The sequence below is a fragment of the Anabrus simplex genome, chromosome 2 (genome assembly GCF_040414725.1).
Source record: "Anabrus simplex isolate iqAnaSimp1 chromosome 2, ASM4041472v1, whole genome shotgun sequence".
Taxonomy (NCBI): Eukaryota; Metazoa; Arthropoda; class Insecta; order Orthoptera; family Tettigoniidae; genus Anabrus; species Anabrus simplex.
The window spans coordinates 90,647,057-90,667,403 of NC_090266.1; the positions used below are offsets into that span (position 1 = coordinate 90,647,057).

Consider the following 20,347-nt stretch of genomic DNA (forward strand, 5'->3'; position numbering starts at 1 on the left):
ACTACTGTAAATAGAGGGAAGAATATTTTGGATGTGGTGCTGGTAAAACCAGATGAGCTCTATAGAGAAACTGAAGTAATAGATTATATTAGTGATCACGAAGCTCTCTTTGTCATAGTTTTTAAAAATGTGATAGAAAGGAAGGTCTAAAAAGTAGGACTATTAGGCAGTATCATATGGTTGATAAAACAGGCATGAGGGAGTTTAAAAAAGTAAGTATGATCAGTCAAAAACGGTAAAAATGTAAACATACTCTGAGAATGGTTTAAAGCAATTGCTAAGGAATATGAAAAAGGTTTGTACCTTTAAAGGTAGTAAGGAATAGTAAAGACCCACCATATTATAACAGAGAAGTAAAGAGGCTAAGAAGGAAGTGCAGGTTGGAAAGAAATAGAAATGGCTGTGGTGGTAAGGAGAAACTGAAGGAACTTACTAGGAAACTGAATTTAGCAAAGAAGTCAGCTAAGGATCAAAATCAAAATATCTTTATTTGCAAATGAGGTGTCTACCTCGGTGGCAAATGGTACACTAAAATACATTATTGTCAAGCACTAAATATTAAATTAACAAGAGAAGAAAATTTTTCCTATAATACAATATTATACAATTTCCGCTAACAATGTTTTCTATTAAACACACAGCTCAACCTTAATAAATTTATATTGTTTACAAAATTCTACTTATAATATCTCCTGTACTACTTACAAATATATTTTTTTTTTTTTGCTAGGGGCTTTACGTCGCACCGACACAGATAGGTCTTATGGCGACATTGGGATAGGAAAGGCCTAGGAGTTGGAAGGAAGCGGCCGTGGCCTTAATTAAGGTACAGCCCCAGCATTTGCCTGGTGTGAAAATGGGAAACCACGGAAAACCATTTTCAGGGCTGCCGATAGTGGGATTCAAACCTACTATCTCCCGGATGCAAGCTCACAGCCGCGCGCCTCTACGCGCACAGCCAACTCGCCCGGTACTTACAAATATAGTCAACTGATATACAGTATGTGGAATTACTTCAAATGATACTATACAACTGGTATAACATTAATATTTACATTGCATTTATTTATTTACTATATATATATATATTTTACCCGTTCTGGATCCTAAGTAGCATAACGACCTGCTGCGTCTTAACCAGAGCCCCTTTTGCCACCACTTTTCAGAGTTCCTGAAGGGCCTTCACAGCTACCGTAGCGGTCCCAGGGCCCTCGAAGTCCCCACTGTACTTCACGCCTACAGGCAGTCCCCTACTTTGGCTGTCCAAACTCCTTAGACCAGGGGATGGAATTAATTTATTCACACACATTTTTTTTTATTTACAATAACCTGCACTGGTCGAATGCCCTCTAACACTTCATTTATTTTCTCTGTTGCTGTTTATTCTCTTCTTGAATATCTGTACAGATTTTGGAAAAGGATCAAACACTACCCCTGGTAAACTGTTCCACTCCTTCACACCCTTCCCAATGAATGAAAATTTACCCCAATCGCTTCTGCAAAAATTCCTTCTAATTTTATATTTGTGGTCAGTCCTGCCGATATAATTATTTTCCAACTGAAGCCTCTCACGAATATCTCCCCAAGCTTCTTCTCCTGTATAGGCTCTATATAATCCTATAAGTCTAGTTTTCTTCCTTCTCTTACTTAAAGTTTCCCACCCAAGTTCCTTTAACATTTCTGATACACTACTCTTTCTCCTGAAATCCCCTGTTACAAATCTTGCTGCTTTCCTCTGCACACTATCTATTTCTTTTATTAGGTATTCTTGGTGAGGATCCCAAACACTGTTTGCATATTCCAATAATGGATGAACCATACTCAAGTAACTTTTTTCTTTTAATTCTTTGTTGCATCCTTTAAGTAGCCTCATTATGACATGTAATGATCTGTATGCTTTCCCAACAATGTCATCAATATGACCCTTCCAGTGCAAATTACTTTCAAATCTCACACCTAAGTATTTGCACTTGCCATCTTTTGGGATAACTACCTCATCCAAAGTATATTCAAATTCAGTTTTAAAGCTCCTGTTTGTAAAAGTTGTAACAGTTGATTTGCCTCCATTAACCTTCATATTATTTTCTTCAACCCATTGTTGGATACTTTCAAGGTCCCTTTGTAATTCTGAACAATCCTCAATGTTGTTTATTTCTCTATAAACAATTATGTCATCTGCATACAATCTTATTTTTGATGTTATATTGTTTCCTAAATCATTTGCGTATATTAAGAAAAGTAACGGACCGATTATACTACCCTGTGCAATTCCCTTCCAAACTTTCTCTTCCTGAGATACATTATTTCCTACTTTGACTTTCTGAACCCTTGAATTTAGAAAAGCTTTTATCCAACGTGTAACCCTTACGTCCAATCCTATTCCCTCCAATTTCTTTAATAATATTCCATGTTCCACTCTATCAAAGGCTTTGGAAAGATCTATGGCTATGCAATCTAACTGACCTCCTGAATCCAACTGATCTGATATGTCCTGCTGAAATCCCACCAGTTGTGCCTCACAAGAAAATTTCTTTCTAAATCCATACTGGCTCCTCATGAACCAATTTTTATCATCACATATCCCTCTGATGTACTTTGATATTAAACTCTCCAAAATTTTACAAACTATACTGGTCAGGCTGATTGGTCTGTAGTTCTCTGGTTTCCTTTTGTCACCCTTTCCTTTATAAATTGGTATTATTATAGATTCCTTCCATTCCTTTGGTATTACACTATTATTTATGACATAGTCAAAGAGAAATTTTAAATAAGGCACTATGTACCACCCCACTGTCTTTAATACCTCCCCAGTAATTTGATCACTTCCTGCTGCTTTTCCTTGCTGAAGCAGTTGGATTTCTCTGAAAATATCTTCGTTTGTGAATGAGAAGCTTCTTGTTTCCCTCTGTCTCTCTCCCTCTCTATCTTCTGTTTCGGTTTCCAACTCTTGACAATCATCTACTGAATCTCTAAATGCCCTACTAAATAGGTTTGCTTTCTCAGTATCTGTTAAATAGTGTTCACCCCCTTCTCCCACCATTGTAGGAATTTGGATTCCTTTTCCTTTTTGATTCCTGATATATGAATACAGCTTTTTCCATTTCCCTTTGTGGTCATTACCCTCTTGAAGTATGCCATTCATATAATTCTCTTTTGCTTCCTTTTTCACTCTATTCAGTTCCCTCATTAGCTGTTTTCTAGTTTCTCTACTCTCCCTACCCTCTTTGATTTTCCTGTTTACTATTCTACATTTTCTTTTTAAACTTCTTATTTCCCTTGTATAATAAACAGGATCTGAGGTCATTTTACCCTTCTTAACAGGTACAAATCTCTTCTCTCCTTCCCAAATAATTCCTTTAAATTTAGCCCAAAGTGTATCCACGTTACTCCCTTCACTTATCCAACAACTGAATTGTGATTTAAGGTAAGTCCCAAATTCATCAACTTTAGTTTTTCTGTACAATTTCTTGTCTTGTGTAACCCTCTTATTAAGCCTTTTTGGTACGAGTCCTACATCCATTATTACAGCCTTATGGTCTCCTATTCCTTCAATTACCTCAGTTTTATCAACAATTTCTCATGGTTTAACCAAGAATACATCTAGTAAGTTATTGAGACGAGTTGGTTCTTGTACTACTTGTGTAAATCCTCCCTCCCAAATTAACTTATTTGCTAGTTTCTGTTCATGGGCTTCACTTGCAGCTCCTTTCCATTCAACTTAAGGCAAATTTAGATCTCCCCCAATTATTACCATATCATTATTATTAATTTTACGAGTATAATCTATTATTTTTTCAAAGATTTCCATGTCTCTTTCCTCTCTTCCAGGCCTGTATGTTCCTATAATTCCCACCTCCTTCATATTATCACAAACTAATTTTATCCCTAATATTTCATCCCTTTCATCGGTAAACCATTCATGTGAACAGTAAGTTTCCTTCACCAGAATAAACACCCCCCCTCCCTTTTTATCTCCTCGGTCTCTACGATAGACTGTGTACCCTTCTGGAAATACTTCTCTATTACCCACCCCTTCTTTCAACCACGATTCCACTCCTATCACCACATCAGTCTCATAAGATTCCATCAATGTACCAAATTTTAATTGTTTATTTACTACACTTTGACAGTTTACCAAGAGCAATCTCAGACCCCCTTCCTCCCTAAAACTTGACTGTTGCAATTGGGTAACTTGAAATTCCTTACTATCCTGAGTTTCTTTTTCTAGTTGACTGAGCCAGCTTGAAGCACAGCTGGCTCTTTCTACTAGTTTTCCTGGTCAGTATTATAACTCAAGGGAGTTGCCTGTTTTACAGTACATATCTTAAGATTAATAAAATCTAGAACAATATTTGCTATCTTTCGTTTACCTGAATTGTTTAGATGGAGGCCATGTTTTGTATAACAGTATCTCTCAAAACTGCTGCATTCAATAACCTGAGTATTCCGAAAATGTTTACAAATTTTAACAATATCTGTATTGACCTTGTCCACTTCAATGTTCACACACGAGTCTCTACTCAAATCATGCCTGTGGGGCACGTTCACTACAAAAACGTTAGTGTGGGTCAGCTTCCCCAGTGTATGTTTAAGTTGTGATCTTACATTCTTGGCGTCGTCGCGAGCTACGTCGTTCGTCCCACCGATGATAAGTACTGCATCGCCGCTCCCGAAGTTCCTAGTTGCTCCTTCTACATTTTCCACAACACTGCTGATAGAAGCTCCTGGATATATTTCTCCGGTTGCTGCTATATTCTCGTCGTTAATCACTCCCGCAATTCCCCTTCCTTGGCTATCACCAAACACAGCTACCTTCGCTGATTTAGGCCTAACTGGGTCTTGAATCTGAATTATAGGCCTAAATTTTAAACTCGGCACGGCAACGGATCGCGATGATTTGGTTTCACGCGCGCGATCACTTTCTTCCAGGATTATATTATTTAGGGCAGAAAACCTATTTCTAATGTTTATTTCCGGAAATTCAGTTGTAGATTTCTTCTTAGCCGGCCATCCACGAACTACTTGACACCACGTGCTCGAGTTTGTTACTTGTACCGGTATATCACTCGAAGAATGGTCAGTCCCAAATTCTAGCGATCGCAGTCTTTCTTTTAATTCTTGATTTTCAACTTTAAGAGTCTCATTGTCCTTTTTTAGAATGTTTATAATTTCTAATGCACTTTTATATTCCTCATCGACTGTTTTCGGTGCTTCGTCAACGCCGTCCCCAACAACAACATTCCGAACACACTGCTCACAAATCCAGTCAACATTTTCATTAGTTTTTACGTCTCTAGGGCAATTTCCGCACTTATAATGCCACCATCGATCACATGAATCACACAACATTCCATTTTTCACTAATTTTCGACATTTTCCGCACTTTTCGTCACATTTTACGGTTAATTTACTCGGAGAATAAAACACTACGTCGTCATTACCGGGCGCCATTTTGAAAAATTTTGATAACATGATGGCAAGCATAATTGGCAATCATGCAAATTTTAGTGACAAATGGAAAGGTAAGTATAGGTACTTTAAGGCAGAAACAGGTTTCAAGGGGGACATTCCAGGAATCATTAACCATGGAGTGGTCGCATGGGTTTTGTCAATCTTAATGGTCGCACCGGGTCTCTCAGACCCGTTTCTTCTCTGTTTTACTATTACATTTTTATACTTTATTTCCAATTACAGTATTATAGGACATTATTTCATTTATTTTAATGCAGTTTACATGAATACAATATTTAACTATCCCGTTTCTTAACCAAAAAATATATTTTTATAATTACATTGAAAAACTGGTTGTTTTATGTTAACTTCTGAAAGGTAAAACATGGTAACACTAAAATGTATTTTACATCATTTTTTTCACTTTTTCCTGTATGTACATGCACAAAGAAACATTTTCATATATTTTTAAGACAGTCTTAATAAAACATCTTTTTGCGAATTTCACACTTGTACTATTGATACAAAAATATGAATTTTTTAAGGTATGTGTGAATGATGTGTCATAATTCATAAAATAAAAATCAAATTAAATTTAGAAACACATCCAATTACAGGGAAATATCACTTTAATAAATTTCAATGCACATTCTGCAGACAAGTTGTCCATGTTCTCCGCAAATGAAATTTTGGCACTTGGGGCAGATGACGGATGTCTTCCTGTCTTTGTTTGTTGGGCAGAAATGACACCTCTTTCTTTTCCTCGGGACTTCTGTGGCAGGTGCTTGCACAGGGTAGTTATCCTCTGGTTTTAGGATTATGTTAATAACAGTCCTCAAGGTTTTCAGGAGGTTCTGCTGCAATAACCTTGACTTCATGTAGTCTACAGTCAGTCTCTGTGCGAGACATTTCAGGAACTGTCACAGCCTTCTCGTAGCTTCTTGTGTTGAATTTATACACAACCAGTGCATTAATTCCAGCCAAGTCCAGATTTTGGATTTTCTTGCAGTGGTGTAAGTTGGCTCCATTTGATCGACTGTATCGACTCCACCTTTTGTAACATTATAAAATGTTACCTCTTCAGGCTTCTTTTCATCTCCAGTATCACGATCAATCGATTTTGCATGGTGCATTGTACTCATCAGCACTACGATCTTTCCTTTCTTTGGCACATACGACACAAGTGTCTTCTTTTTGTCTAATCCAAATAGGGATGATTTCTCAGCACGTCCTTTGCTCATTACGAACTGAAGTGGTAGCTCTTTCTTATTTTTGCGCACTGTACCCACCATTGTCAAGTTGTGATTATTCATCAAATCTTCGGCAAGAGGAATACTAGTAAACCAATTGTCAAACGTCACATTGTGGCCTGTACCTGAGAGGGGTTGAACAAGGCGAGTTACAACCATTGTTGGGGTCTGATCTATTCCGAAGAGTCCTGAACGCTGTTTCCCCAGATAGACCTCCATGTTGGTTATGTAGAAAGTTCAAGCATCCACCATAGTGAAAACTTTAATGCCATATTTTACTGGCTTGCTTCTCATGTACTGACAAAACTTGCAATGACCCCCAATTGGCCAAAGCTGTTCATCAATCGTTACGTATTCCCCAACTGTGTAGTTTACTTTACAGCATTCCACAAACTCTTCAAAAAATTCTCTCACCGGTGCCAGTCTATCCTCAGCAATTCTTTGTTCCCTGTCTCTTTTGTCATCGAAACGAATCATTCGAAGTAGGAAGTTGAAGCGTTGCTGTGACATGACTGCGTGAAAGATCTGTACTCCTGTTCCATCAGGACTCCAGAGGTCTTCTGTATTCATGTGTGATGATTTTAGCACCCCAGCATACAACAACAACCCAATAACTGCTTTAATTTCTCTATTGTCTGTTTCTTTCGCATCACGCTCCCATGCATAATTCTCCTTAAATTGACCAATGTAAATATTTGTGTAATAAACAATCTTATCAATCATTTCATCAGTAATGGAACAACTAAAAGCTTTGACTGGGTCATCAGTAGTTTTGGCATCACCTTTTGTACCCGGCAAATGGCTTAAAATGTTATGTTGGCGAGCCTGCACAGATTTAGTCGGTTCGGCTACTTTCCACTTTGTTTTTCTGTCCTTTCCTTTGTAAAATCCATGATAAGCTAAAGGAATTTCGTCATCTGATGTATACTCACTCGAGCCACAATTTTCAGAATCAGAAACTTCTGAAATATCACTTTGTTTGGTAACACAGTCCTCACTATTCTGTTCTTCTTCATCAGTCACATCACTGCCGTAATAACTTTCATCTCCACCAAGAACTTCTTCATCTTCAGATTCCTCCAATATGGAACGAATCCAGGCAGAATTAGCTTCATCCATTGTTACACAGAAGATAAAGTGTACTAAACTACTAAACTAACAATGCGAAGTTTGACAAAAAAGACCAACGTTAACAGTCGCACCGGGTCTGCGAGACCCTGAAGAGCCTGTACGCACAAAGTTTCCAAGGCAACTGAGTGCCGGATACTGCGTTCGGTTGAAGGTCGGGAGCCAAGAAGCTACCAGGGAGGGGGAAGCCCTCGGTGCATTCCATTGACAAGAATACCAATAAGTATGTCCGCCCGGGTCTCGTAGACCCATCGTGACCACTCCAGGGTTAATGAACCTTAGAGCGTGTATGCGAGGATCTTCAAAAGGCAGAAGTATTCAGTCAGCAGTATGTGAAGATAGTTTGTTACAAGGATAATGTCTAAATACAATAGGGGACTAACACTAAAGAAGTATTAAAATTTACCTGTGATAACAATGACATTTACAATAAGGTAGAAAAGTTGAAAATTAGAAGAGGAGTTGGAACTGATAAGATTTTGGTATATATATTAAAGACAATGGGTTGGGATATAGTACCATATCTGAAGTACTTTTTTTTTATTATTGTTTGCATGAAGAAGCTATACCAAATAAATGGAGAGTTGCTATAGTAGACCCTGTGCATAAAAGAAAGGGTGGTAAACATAAAGCTGAAAAGTACAGGCCAGTCAGTCTGATGAGCATTGCATGTAAGCCTTGGGAAAGCATTTTTTCTGATTATATTAGACATGTTTTTGAAAATTAATAACTGGTTCGATAGAAGGCAGTTCAGGTTTAGGAAAGGTTATTCCACTGAAGCTCAACTTGTAGGATTCCAGCATGATATAGTAGATATCTTGGATTCAGGAGGTCAAATAACTGTATCACAATTGACCTATATAAGACATTTGATAGGGTGGATCATGGGAGACTACTGGCAAAAAATGAGTGCAATTGGACTAGACTTAAGAGTGTCTGAATGCATAGCTATATTTGTAGAAAATAGATCTCAGAAAATTAGACTAGGCGAAGCTTAATCTGACCCTGTAATAATTAAGGGGTAACTCCTCAAGGCAGTATTAATGAACCTTTACATTTTCTTATATATTTAAATCATATGAGTAAAGAAGTGGAATCAGAGATAAGGCTTTTGCAGATGATGTTATTCTGTATAGAGTAATAAATAAGTTACAATATTGTGAGAACCTGCAAAATGCCTTCGACAATGTTGTGAGATGGACAGTAGGCAATGGTATGATGATAAACAGCGCTAGAAGTCAGGTTGTGATTTTCACAAATAGGAAAAGTCATGTCAGTTTTAACTACTGCGTTGATTGGGTGAAAGTTCCTCTTGAGCAGGTGAGTTGGTCGTGCAGTTAGGGGCGTAGCTGTGAGCTTGCATCCACGAGATAGTGGGTTCCAATCCCACTGTCAGCAGCCCTGAAGATTGTCTTTCATGGTTTCCCATTTTCATACCAGGCAAATGCTGGGGCTGTACCTTAATTAAGGCCACGGCCGCTTCCTTCTATCTTCTAGGACTTTCCTAATCCTTCGTCGCCATAAGACCTATCTGTGTCGGTGCGACATAAAGCCACTAGCAAAAAGTTCCTCTTGAATACCAATGTTATTGGCTTTATGTGCCAGTAACTACTTTTACAGTTCTCAGAGACGTCAGGTGGCAAGATTTAGTTCAGCAGGAGTTCTTTTACGTGCCAGTAATTCTACCGACATGAGGCTGACGTATCTGAGCGCCTTCAAATATCACCGGACCGTGCCAGGATCGAATTTGCCAAGCAGGGGTCAGAAGGCCAGCACCTGAACAGTCTTAGCCACTCAGTCCAGCAAACGTTCCTCTTGGGGATCATTGTAAGTACCTAGGTGTTAATATAAGGAAAGATCTTCATTGGGGTAATCACATAAATGGGACTGTAAATAATGGGTACAGATCTCTGCACATGGTTATGACGGTATTTAGGGGTTGTAGTAACGATGTAAAACAGAGGGCATGTAAGTCTCTGGTAAGACCCCAATTAGAATGTGGTTCCAGTGTATGGGACTCTTACCAGGAGTACTTGATTCAAGAACTGGAAGAAGGCAAAATAAAACCAGCTCGATTTGTTCTGGGTAATTTCTGACAAACGAGCAGCGTAATTTGGGCTGGGAAGACTTAGGAGAAAGAAGAGGAGCTGCTTGACTCACAAGGGAACACATACATGTGTTACACTCGGATCTGGTTGAAATTTGGTAGGAATATTCATGGGAGGCAGTAGAACGCTAAGGTGAAAACTCCATGTGCCCAGCGCAAGTTTAAATGCCAAAATTGAACAAATAATTAGTCGTAAAGTTAAAAGTGCTGCGGGAGTATCGGGGTGTGGCAGAGAGGTAAGGAGAAGTGAAGCAGCGGACGTGAGCCAGCCGGGCTGCGTCGAGCTGCGCCAGCGGCCAGGCAGCGTATAGTTAACGCGTTCCCCGTAACTTACCGATCAGATGTGCAAAACGTAAATATGAAAACAGCACATGAAATGATTGTCTGCAAGGACGATGTTTAAACAACGATGCCAATAAGGTTTGAAAATTTCACGCCCTTGTTCCTTTTACTCGTAATTAGTGCAATAGGAGAATAATGGGCTCTGCTATGGAGGGTAAGAGAAGTAGAGGTAGACCAAGGCGACGATGGTTAGACTCAGTTTCTAATGATTTAAAGATAAGAGGTATAGAACTAAATGAGGCCACAACACTAGTTGCAAATCGAGGATTGTGGCGTTGTTAAGTAAATTCACAGAGGCTTCCAGACTGAACGCTGAAAGGCATAACAGTCTATAATGATAATGTATGTGTGTATGTATGTATGATTGTTTAGAAGAAAGTGGACAAGGCAGAGATACTGTGTGCACCATGCACATCTTGCAGCACTGTCGCTTTCACAAGTATTACATTGACTATTGGAAAGTTCTTTGAAATTAGAACCACCTGGATTAACAAACTGTGAAGGTTTCTTGTTAACACAGCCACATTTGTACCAACTGTACTGCCACATGTCACGAAAACGCAGAGAGGATAACTGATTTTGCGTCAAAGATTGCACTCTTAAAAGGTTATTCCTTAAATGTAGGTTGATGTCCAATGAGTTTAATAAAATTAAATTGTAGAAAAGATGAATAAATTGCTTCCAGATGCGGAAGCCCAAAACATCTAATGGCTGGATAAGTCCAGTGGCACCTTTCGGAATTGTTTGAACATTATTGACTTTGTTACTCCCAACTTTACATTTAAAATATTTTCTTCTTCCTGTTCGGCCCATGAATCGAGAACTAAAACATTGTACTCCGGTACTAGCTCACAATAAACATCCTGTAGCCATTTCTGCACAATTCATTGGTCAGTTTTCCAGACTTTGAAGGCAAAGTGTAAAACTTTGGAGCAGTAAATAGGTTTTTTTCTATATTAGGACCAAATTTGCCATTTTTTCTTTCAACAACACTAGCAACTTCGGCAGGAGTTGTCCATCTGCCAAAATTATTGGCTGTATTGTGTAGCTATGAGTTAGCGAATTCATAGATTGTGCTTCCGCTAGTCTGACTTTTTCTCGTTGGGTCCTGCCAGAATAGAACTCTTCATGAAAATCAGACTGATCAGTATTAAACACGCACTCTGGGATGTGACTTTCTATTAATTGCGACACTTCTTCCACAAACAGTGTTGCGTTACAATTAGTATCTTCTTGTTCAAACTGATATTTTTAGACACGAATTTGCAAATCTTTCTTGATCCAATTTTAAATTTCTTTTAAATCTCAGTACCCAGAAATGAGGTGCTCAAAACGTGTTGTAGATAACTGGATGAGCGTACTTTAATGCCCATTTTTAAAAATACACTGACTGACAGAGCAAATGCAACACCAAGAAGGAGTGGTCAGAACTTTATGCCAATTGCAGGGTAGACTGACGTCACTGAGGTATGCTCATGATGTGAAATGCGCCGCTGTGCTGCGCACGTAGCGAACGATAAATGGGACACGGCGTTGGCGAATGGCCCACTTCGTACCGTGATTTCTCAGCCGACAGTCATTGTAGAACGTGTTGTCGTGTGCCACAGGACACGTGTATAGCTAAGAATGCCAGGCCGCCGTCAACGGTGGCATTTCCAGCAGACAGACGACTTTACGAGGGGTATGGTGATCGGGCTGAGAAGGGCAGGTTGGTCGCTTCGTCAAATCGCAGCCGATACCCATAGGGATGTGTCCACGGTGCAGCGCCTATGGCGAAGATGGTTGGCGCAGGGACATGTGGCACGTGCGAGGGGTCCAGGCGCAGCCCGAGTGACGTCAGCACGCGAGGATCGGCGCATCCGCCGCCAAGCGGTGGCAGCCCCGCACGCCACGTCAACCGCCATTCTTCAGCATGTGCAAGACACCCTGGCTGTTCCAATATCGACCAGAACAATTTCCCGTCGATTGGTTGAAGGAGGCCTGCACTCCCGGCGTCCGCTCAGAAGACTACCATTGACTCCACAGCATAGACGTGCACGCCTGGCATGGTGCCGGGCTAGAGCGACTTGTATGAGGGAATGGCGGAACGTCGTGTTCTCCGATGAGTCACGCTTCTGTTCTGTCAGTGATAGTCACCGCAGACGAGTGTGGCGTCGGCGTGGAGAACGGTCAAATCCGGCAGTAACTGTGGAGCGCCCTACCGCTAGACAACGCGGCATCATGGTTTGGGGCGCTATTGCGTATGATTCCACGTCACCTCTAGTGCGTATTCAAGGCACGTTAAATGCCCACCGCTACGTGCAGCATGTGCTGCGGCCGGTAGCACTCCCGTACCTTCAGGGGCTGCCCAATGCTCTGTTTCAGCAGGATAATGCCCGCCCACACACTGCTCGCATCTCCCAACAGGCTCTACGAGGTGTACAGATGCTTCCGTGGCCAACGTACTCTCCGGATCTCTCACCAATCGAACACGTGTGGGATCTCATTGGACGCCGTTTGCAAACTCTGCCCCAGCCTCGTACGGACGACCAACGGTGGCAAATGGTTGACAGAGAATGGAGAACCATCCCTCAGGACACCATCCGCACTCTTATTGACTCTGTACCTCGACGTGTTTCTGCGTGCATCGCCGCTCGCGGTGGTCCTACATCCTACTGAGTCGATGCCGTGCGCATTGTGTAACCTGCATATCGGTTTGAAATAAACATCAATTATTCATCCGTGCCGTCTCTGTTTTTTCCCCAACTTTCATTCCTTTCTAATCACTCCTCCTTGGTGTTGCATTGTCACTGTCAGTCAGTGTATTTATATCGTGAACAATTTTGTTTCGTTGTCTACTTTCTTTGAACTTGTGAGAAGTCTTCTTCATAACAAATATATTTTCACCGGGCGAGTTGGCCGTGCGCGTAGAGGCGCGCGGCTGTGAGCTTGCATCCGGGAGATCGTAGGTTCGAATCCCACTATCGGCAGCCTTGAAAATGGTTTTCCGTGGTTTCCCATTTTCACACCAGGCAAATGCTGGGGCTGTACCTTAATTAAGGCCACGGCCGCTTCCTTCCAACTCCTAGGCCTTTCCTATCCCATCGTCGCCATAAGACCTATCTGTGTCGGCGCGACGTAAAGCCCCTAGAAAAAAAAAAAAAAATAATAAAATAAAAATTATTTTCTCTCTCCCATTGTGCCACCATTTTCCAATTGTTGCTCCCACCTGTACAGCTCTTCCCGGCACTTTAATTTACGCAACCTGTGTTTCACTGATACGAAGCTCCTCTCTTTCCCACCTTTGTTTCGTCAATATTCGACGACCTTCTTCGTGTAAGTTATTGGTATCAGGCATTATTCAGCTGTTGTTGTGGATGCAAGATTAGGAGCAACATTTTCGAAGACGGGTTCAAATATCGGTGTTTCAATACTGTCTTCCTCGAAAACAAAGTCATCATCTGACATATTCAGTGTGCCATCCAGTTTGACTGTCACATCGGTATCCAAAACCCTGTCGGCAATTACACCTGTAAAATGGAGACAAGAATGCAATTCCTGTGAACGCTTGCTTTTCCCTTAAAGGTAAATATATATAAATAGATTGATCTTCTTACGATGTATTTCCAATCCCAAATTCCTTTCATCTTCAGAAAATGGGGTGTCTTTTCTTGTCACACTCTGCAAAACAATTCTGAATGCACACTAGTACATTCCACAGATTGAATGACTTCTGTAGTGGGCATTTTATTGTATGTAGGTGTAAAAAATCAATTATTACCATACAAGATTAAAGTACATATACAGTTATCATTCATAAAAATGACTGTAAGAACATCAGATTTTACCTGCCATTGTAAGAACGTTGTCTCATCGGACGACTAATCAATGTGCACCTCTTGATCTGCTTTGACGTTCCTAATCGGGAAGATACAAGGTATGTGCGAACTGCGGTGCAGTAAAAAAGAGTGGCCGGGAGATGGGGTATCATTCATTCGACTCGAGCGAGCAGCCGACTATACGCTGCCTGGCGCGGCTCGACACAGCCCGGCTGGCTCACATGCGCTGCTTCGCTCCTCCCCTACCTCTCTGCCACACCCCAATACTCTCGCAGCAATTTCAATTTTACGACTATTTATTTGTTCAATTTTGGCATTTAACCTTGTGCTGGGCACATGCAGTTTTCACCTTAGCATTCTACTGCCTCCCACGAATATTCCTACCAAATTTCAACAGGATCCGAGTGTAACACATGTATGTGTTCTCTTGTCAGTGGTATGTTCCAAACTGTCAGTGGAGAAATGGCATGTAATTACATCAGTAGATGAATAATTATGAGTGATGTCTTTAAAAGTAGGAAAGATGAAAGTATGAAGATAAAGTTGGAATTCAAGAGGACAAATTGGGGCAAATATTCGTTTACTGGAAGGAGAGTTAGGTATTGGAATAACTTACCAAGGGAGATGTTAAATAAATTTCAAATTTCTTTGCAGTCATTTGAGAAGGCTAGGAAAACAACAGATAAGGAATCTGACACATGAGTGACTGCCCTAAATGCAGATCAGTAGTGACTGATTGATTAATCTCTTGGGTAACATTTGAATCTTAAATGGCAGAATACAAATGAAATGAGTAATGCAAGCATGCATGCAAAACTGCATAGGATGAAAATATCTCAAGAAAATGGGATATAATGGAACGAATGTGAAAGAAAAGGGACATAAAACATCCCGTCAAAGATTTGTTGGGACAATGGAACCAACTACTGAAATAAGGAGCACTCTTGTTAAAAGTGAGACGTCTGATCACCCTACTGTAACACAACTCTCAGGCCAGGGAGATTGCATCGGAAGTGTGATTTGAGGATAAGGTGGGGTAGGTGTGGCCGTGGCCTACAATAGGAACTGTCTCAGCATATGCCTTCATTTAGGAGAATGGAGAACCATGGAAAACCATTCTCAGGACACCCAATGGATTGGACCAGCCCCTCCTCCATGCTCTACAGGATTTAGCAGCCTGCCTGAAGGAAAATGACTGTCGTCCACCTAGAACTGCATGCACCGTACTGTTGAGTTTCTTGGGACGAGCAGCTATCAGAAGCAAGCATTGCTACAATGACATTGCAGCGACAGGGGGGGTGACAATGCTGGAGAATCCCAGGCAGTCACAAGTGAATGCATGCAGTTTGTGAGACTGTCACAAATCTAAGATGAGTCAATTCAGCAAGGAGTAAGCACATCAGGCAGCTACGCAGATTTCAGTGCAGCTTGATAATTGTGAATTGAACTGTTCTGAAATGGTACTACACTGTGAGAGGCTATGTGGAGAGCAGAAGTTCGATGTGCAACAGGACTGTGGGTTAGGGTATGTGTTTAAAAAAAAACTGTGCTGAGTGGAGAAGTTAAATGAGAGGTGGTTTTTTTTTTTTTTTTTTTTTTTTTTTTTTTACAGTCTGCTTTATGTGGCACCATCACAGATTGGCCCTATGGCAATGATGGGAAAGGAAAAGGCTAGGAGTGGGAAGGAATTTCTCCATGGCCTTAATTAAGGTACAGCCCCAGCATTTGCCTGGTGTGGAAATGGGAAACCACAGAAAACCATCTTCAGAGCAGCGGGGTTCAAACCCACTATCTCACGAATGCAAGCTCACAACTGCCGGCCCTGTTTAATAAATTCAGTGAATAGGAAAACACACTACATTTTAGTTTTAACAACCCACAAAACCCACTACAATACTGTGACCATAGCCACGGAGCTCAATTTTTACTTGTAGTCTAAATCAAAAGAGTGAAACTCTGCATTTCCAAAGACTCACAGACATTGCCAAGGATTTGAACTATGCTAGTGATGGTGAGAAGCTCAGTGATGATGTCATACCTAGTTGACAGTGACTCGCGGGCACTAAAACTGAGAGCAGCTAATCCAGGAAAGTACAGTTATGCACTGTAAGGACTCTTGAGTGTGACAAAATAGCAGTATGTTATTCAGTATAGGAATAATTACTGATTGTCTGTTAACTGACAACTCACATTATGTCAGGGCAATATCAAAATATACTTACCCCTAATTTAGCAAGAATTTCTGCTTTGCGATAATAAGATTTCTTATTGGCTGGGAACTTAATTATCATACTTTCTGCATCCTCCATAGCCCTGGAAGAGAAAATCAAATCCAGTGAGTGAAACTACAGTCAGTACTGAATATAGCAGATTCTACCCATTTTGGTGAACAAAAAAACTTTTAACCCATTCGCCCTGTATTAGAAAGGCTACTTCACTTTACTCAGAACTTGGATTTAAATCTTATGCTCTGCAAAGTTGTTAAAGATCTGCCCTACACTATGACCATCAGCAAAACAAAACTTATAACAGATCATCACACGGTAAGAATATTTTCATGCTGTTTTTTAATTTAACATGCAGAGGATTTGTACTCACCACTAATGACACTTCAGGTAGAGGGCTTGGTGTGATAAATTTCAAAATATTTTGGTGATACGAGGAGACATCTATATTTGTTACAGTGCAAATAGAATATGAGGCTTTTGAACCTGACACATAAGAATACAGAGAGCTAAATAAACCTTTATCTCGTCCTCATTAGTGTCAAACCACCTAATATACCTGTAGGAGTCAGACAACCATTTCCTAATGTAATTATTTCTTTCCCATACTTAACTGAAATGACAGGATCTAAAAAGATGAAAGCCCTGATGTAAGACAGACCTGATACTCTTTCTCTAAATCAATTCAGACAAACCATAGTTTTCAGTGAGGGAATGAATGAACAAATGAATGAACAGACTGTTTTTCCTAGTCACTGATATCCATTCATTGTCATCCTATTTCACATACTTTTGCTGTGCCTGTGCTAAATCACCCATATATTATTTCACCATCCCGTTCAGACAACGAACTAATACCTTCACTTAAATTACTACACTAACTGGCAAAATGATTTTTAAAAAAACTTCAAATTTTTTTAAATGCAATATTTATTATCCTGATAATTTTAAAAAAACTGATTACACAGCACATTGCACTGACTTCCCTAGCCACATAATCATAATCATCATCAACATCATCATCACCACCACCATCATAGGTCTGTTCATTTTACAACTTAAATATTTTTCTATGAGTTAAAAATTTTGCATTTTCATTGAATTTCACTAAATAAAATTAAAGGGACACTGAATCTATCTTAACCCACTTGACTAATTTGATGTGACATTCACGCGGGCATCACCCAAACCTTCAACTCAAACGACAAGACATTCACGCGCCACGCCGAGTTGTACATACCGTACTTATATTCTGATAACCCCTGCAAGGGTTTCCCTTTCGCAAACTTCTATGAATAGAACAAAAATGTGGCATGTTTACAGCTCTCCTTCTGAGAACTTGTACTGAAATTTACTGCTCAATTGTAGCCTCTGATACACAAACTTCTTCTTTTTTTTTTTTTTTTTGCTAGGGGCTTTACGTCGCGGCGACACAGATAGGAAAGGCCTAGGAGTTGGAAGGACGCGGCCATGGCCTTAATTAAGGTACAGCCCCAGCATTTGCCTGGTGTGAAAATGGGAAACCACGGAAAACCATTTTCAGGGCTGCCAATAGTGGGATTCGAACCTACTATCTCCCGGATGCAAACACAAACATTTCATCAGTCAGGTGTCAGTCAGTATCCTAGTCATGGCTCCAGGCATAGTAAAGGCCATTGACAGCAATGCTATTTCTGAGATAATAGAAAATTATTTAGGGAGCGACTTGGAGGACAGTGATGGTAATGAATTATGACAATACTGAAAAAGAGATTTTAAGTGAAAGTGACAGTTCATATGATACAAGTGACTGTGAAATTGTACCTAAAACCCTGTGTGCGAAAGTAAAACGTAATGACTGCGTGTGGACTAGTAATACTGACAATCAACCAATTATTCATCACTTTACAGGCTTTCCAGGGGTGTCAGAAGAACTGAGACACAAATTGTTGGATGCGCTTGAGAACGGTTGGCTGTTGGGAGAGCTCTTGCATTATTGTAGTGATAAACTAGTTAAAACTATTTATATAGTGGTGTATAGTGCCTGTTGGTAGAAATTGGGAGTAGTGATATTTATTTAAATTTTATAACAAGTAATTCAGTTGACTTCAGTAAATTACGTTTTCTAGGTTAAGTAGGCTAGCTAGGTGTACCTTGTTTCGAATTTAGGTTTAGGAAATACTTTAGGTAATAATATTAACATTAAAAATATTTGTAAATATCTGTAGGTTCATTGGTATAATACTTACAAAGCCAGATTATCATAAGGAATAGTATCGTAACTTACGCCGAAACTGCTCCGGTATTTTGTATAGATATCCGTTCAAACTATCGCAAAGGTAACTACATTAAAAATCACGATACGCCTGTAAACTTCCATTTAAAAAGAAGTTAAAGAGATTACACGGTAATAGTTAACAATCGTAATGTTATTGATTATTGCTGCTCTTCATATTAAAATATTGCATTGTTGGCTAAGTCGTGAACAAAGCGTGTATAAAATAGTGTAGTCAAGTAAATATAAATAAAAATCAGCTGATCTTGTATTCCAATCATTTGTAGTTCTGAGTAGGTAGTTAAAGTATCCGTAATTTATATTTCGCTCCCTCAATCTTTCAGTATTTATGAGCGGTTAGCTAATAATGATAATAATAAAGTTCATATATCCCAGTAATTGCAAATCAAGTCCCTGGAGTAGTAGGAGTAGTTTTGACAGAAATATTGTTGAGAAATTATTGTAGATAACCTCGTATTTTTCAGTAGGCCTAATTAGGGACACTTTTATTCTCCGTCCCGTAATAATCACATAACCACATTTCAGTTGAGAATTGTAGTGAAGATAAGGTACCGTATATTAGATAGTATCTTGCCTGTTATATTCATGTTTTTCTTTGTGTACGGCAATCCATTCGATACTTCAGCATTTAACCAAACATAAGGTTTCATTTCTATTAGAGCATAGTAGGATAAAGTAATACTAAAGAAATAATCTTCTGTCTACATGTTTTTGTTGGTAATCCTTGAGTACGGTAGTTCTTGCGAATTTCAAACTTTAGGCCTAATTGCAATTTTCACTTCTATTTGTGCTTAATAATAACCTGTTGTAATTAAGATACATCTGAACGTAGTTTTTAAACTGTTGTAGTGTATTGCAGTGACTTATTAGAAATTAGAGTGCTTATTCTATTTAGTCGTCTTGCGAAATTCAAACTTTAATTGTAATTTCCATTTCAGTTTGTGCTTAGTAATAACCTGTTGTATTATAATTAGGATACGTCTGAACATGGTTTAAAATCATTGTAGTGTACTATAGTAGGTATCTTTTTATAAATTAGTGTGTTTATTTTATTACTGTGAAATATTTGTGTAGTATAGTATCTGTAGTATCTGTATTAACTCTCTTACTAGAATTCTGTTGCAATAATTAGGGTAGACTTAACTGCAGTTTAGAATTGTGCAGACCTAATTCTTGCGTATTACTTCCGGTTTTCAGTAATTAACAGCAATTTTCATTCTGTTAGGGTGTTGTAGAAAAAAAAATGTACAACTAAGTAGTATTCTAGTGTAGTAGTAGCTTATATTAATTACCTTGTTGTTGTGTGATCTTTGTGAACTATCCTAGACAAAATTTCCTTCCTTTCATTTTTATAGGCATTATTTCTTTCCTTTCATTTTTATTTGCACAGAATAAGTTTTTTTTTTTTTCTTCCCATTATTCTGTAAATAATGGCTACGCAGTACAAGTGTAGGAACTGTGGGTGTGACCAGGCATTAAGGAGTATGAGGGAGGAGTTGGAGAGTTTGAGGGAGATAATTAGTATTCTCTCAGAGGACAGGAAGGAAAGTAGGCCTCCCTCAAATAACGTACAGGATACAGTAGGTGTAAAGGAAGGATGGAAAGGAAATGGGGGGATTGTAGAAGACAGGTGGTCTAATGTTTTAAGGGGAAGGAGACTGCAGGCTAAGGGCTCTGTTCAGGATCAGAATTCAGGACAGGTGTCTGTGAGAAATCGGTACGAGTCACTGCAGGTAGAACAACCGAGGGAA

General features: G+C 39.6%; 1 protein-coding gene across 1 annotated transcript in view; it reads right to left on the reverse strand.

Moving 5' to 3' along the window:
- The window catches only part of LOC136863424 (stress-induced-phosphoprotein 1), a 153,916-nt gene that overhangs the window by 26,872 nt on the left and 106,697 nt on the right, over nucleotides 1–20,347 (reverse strand). Inside the window, exon 3 of the mRNA XM_068225942.1 lies at nucleotides 16,319–16,409. Coding sequence (XP_068082043.1) covers nucleotides 16,319–16,409 — 91 coding nt within the window. The remainder of the gene's footprint in view (nucleotides 1–16,318; nucleotides 16,410–20,347) is intronic.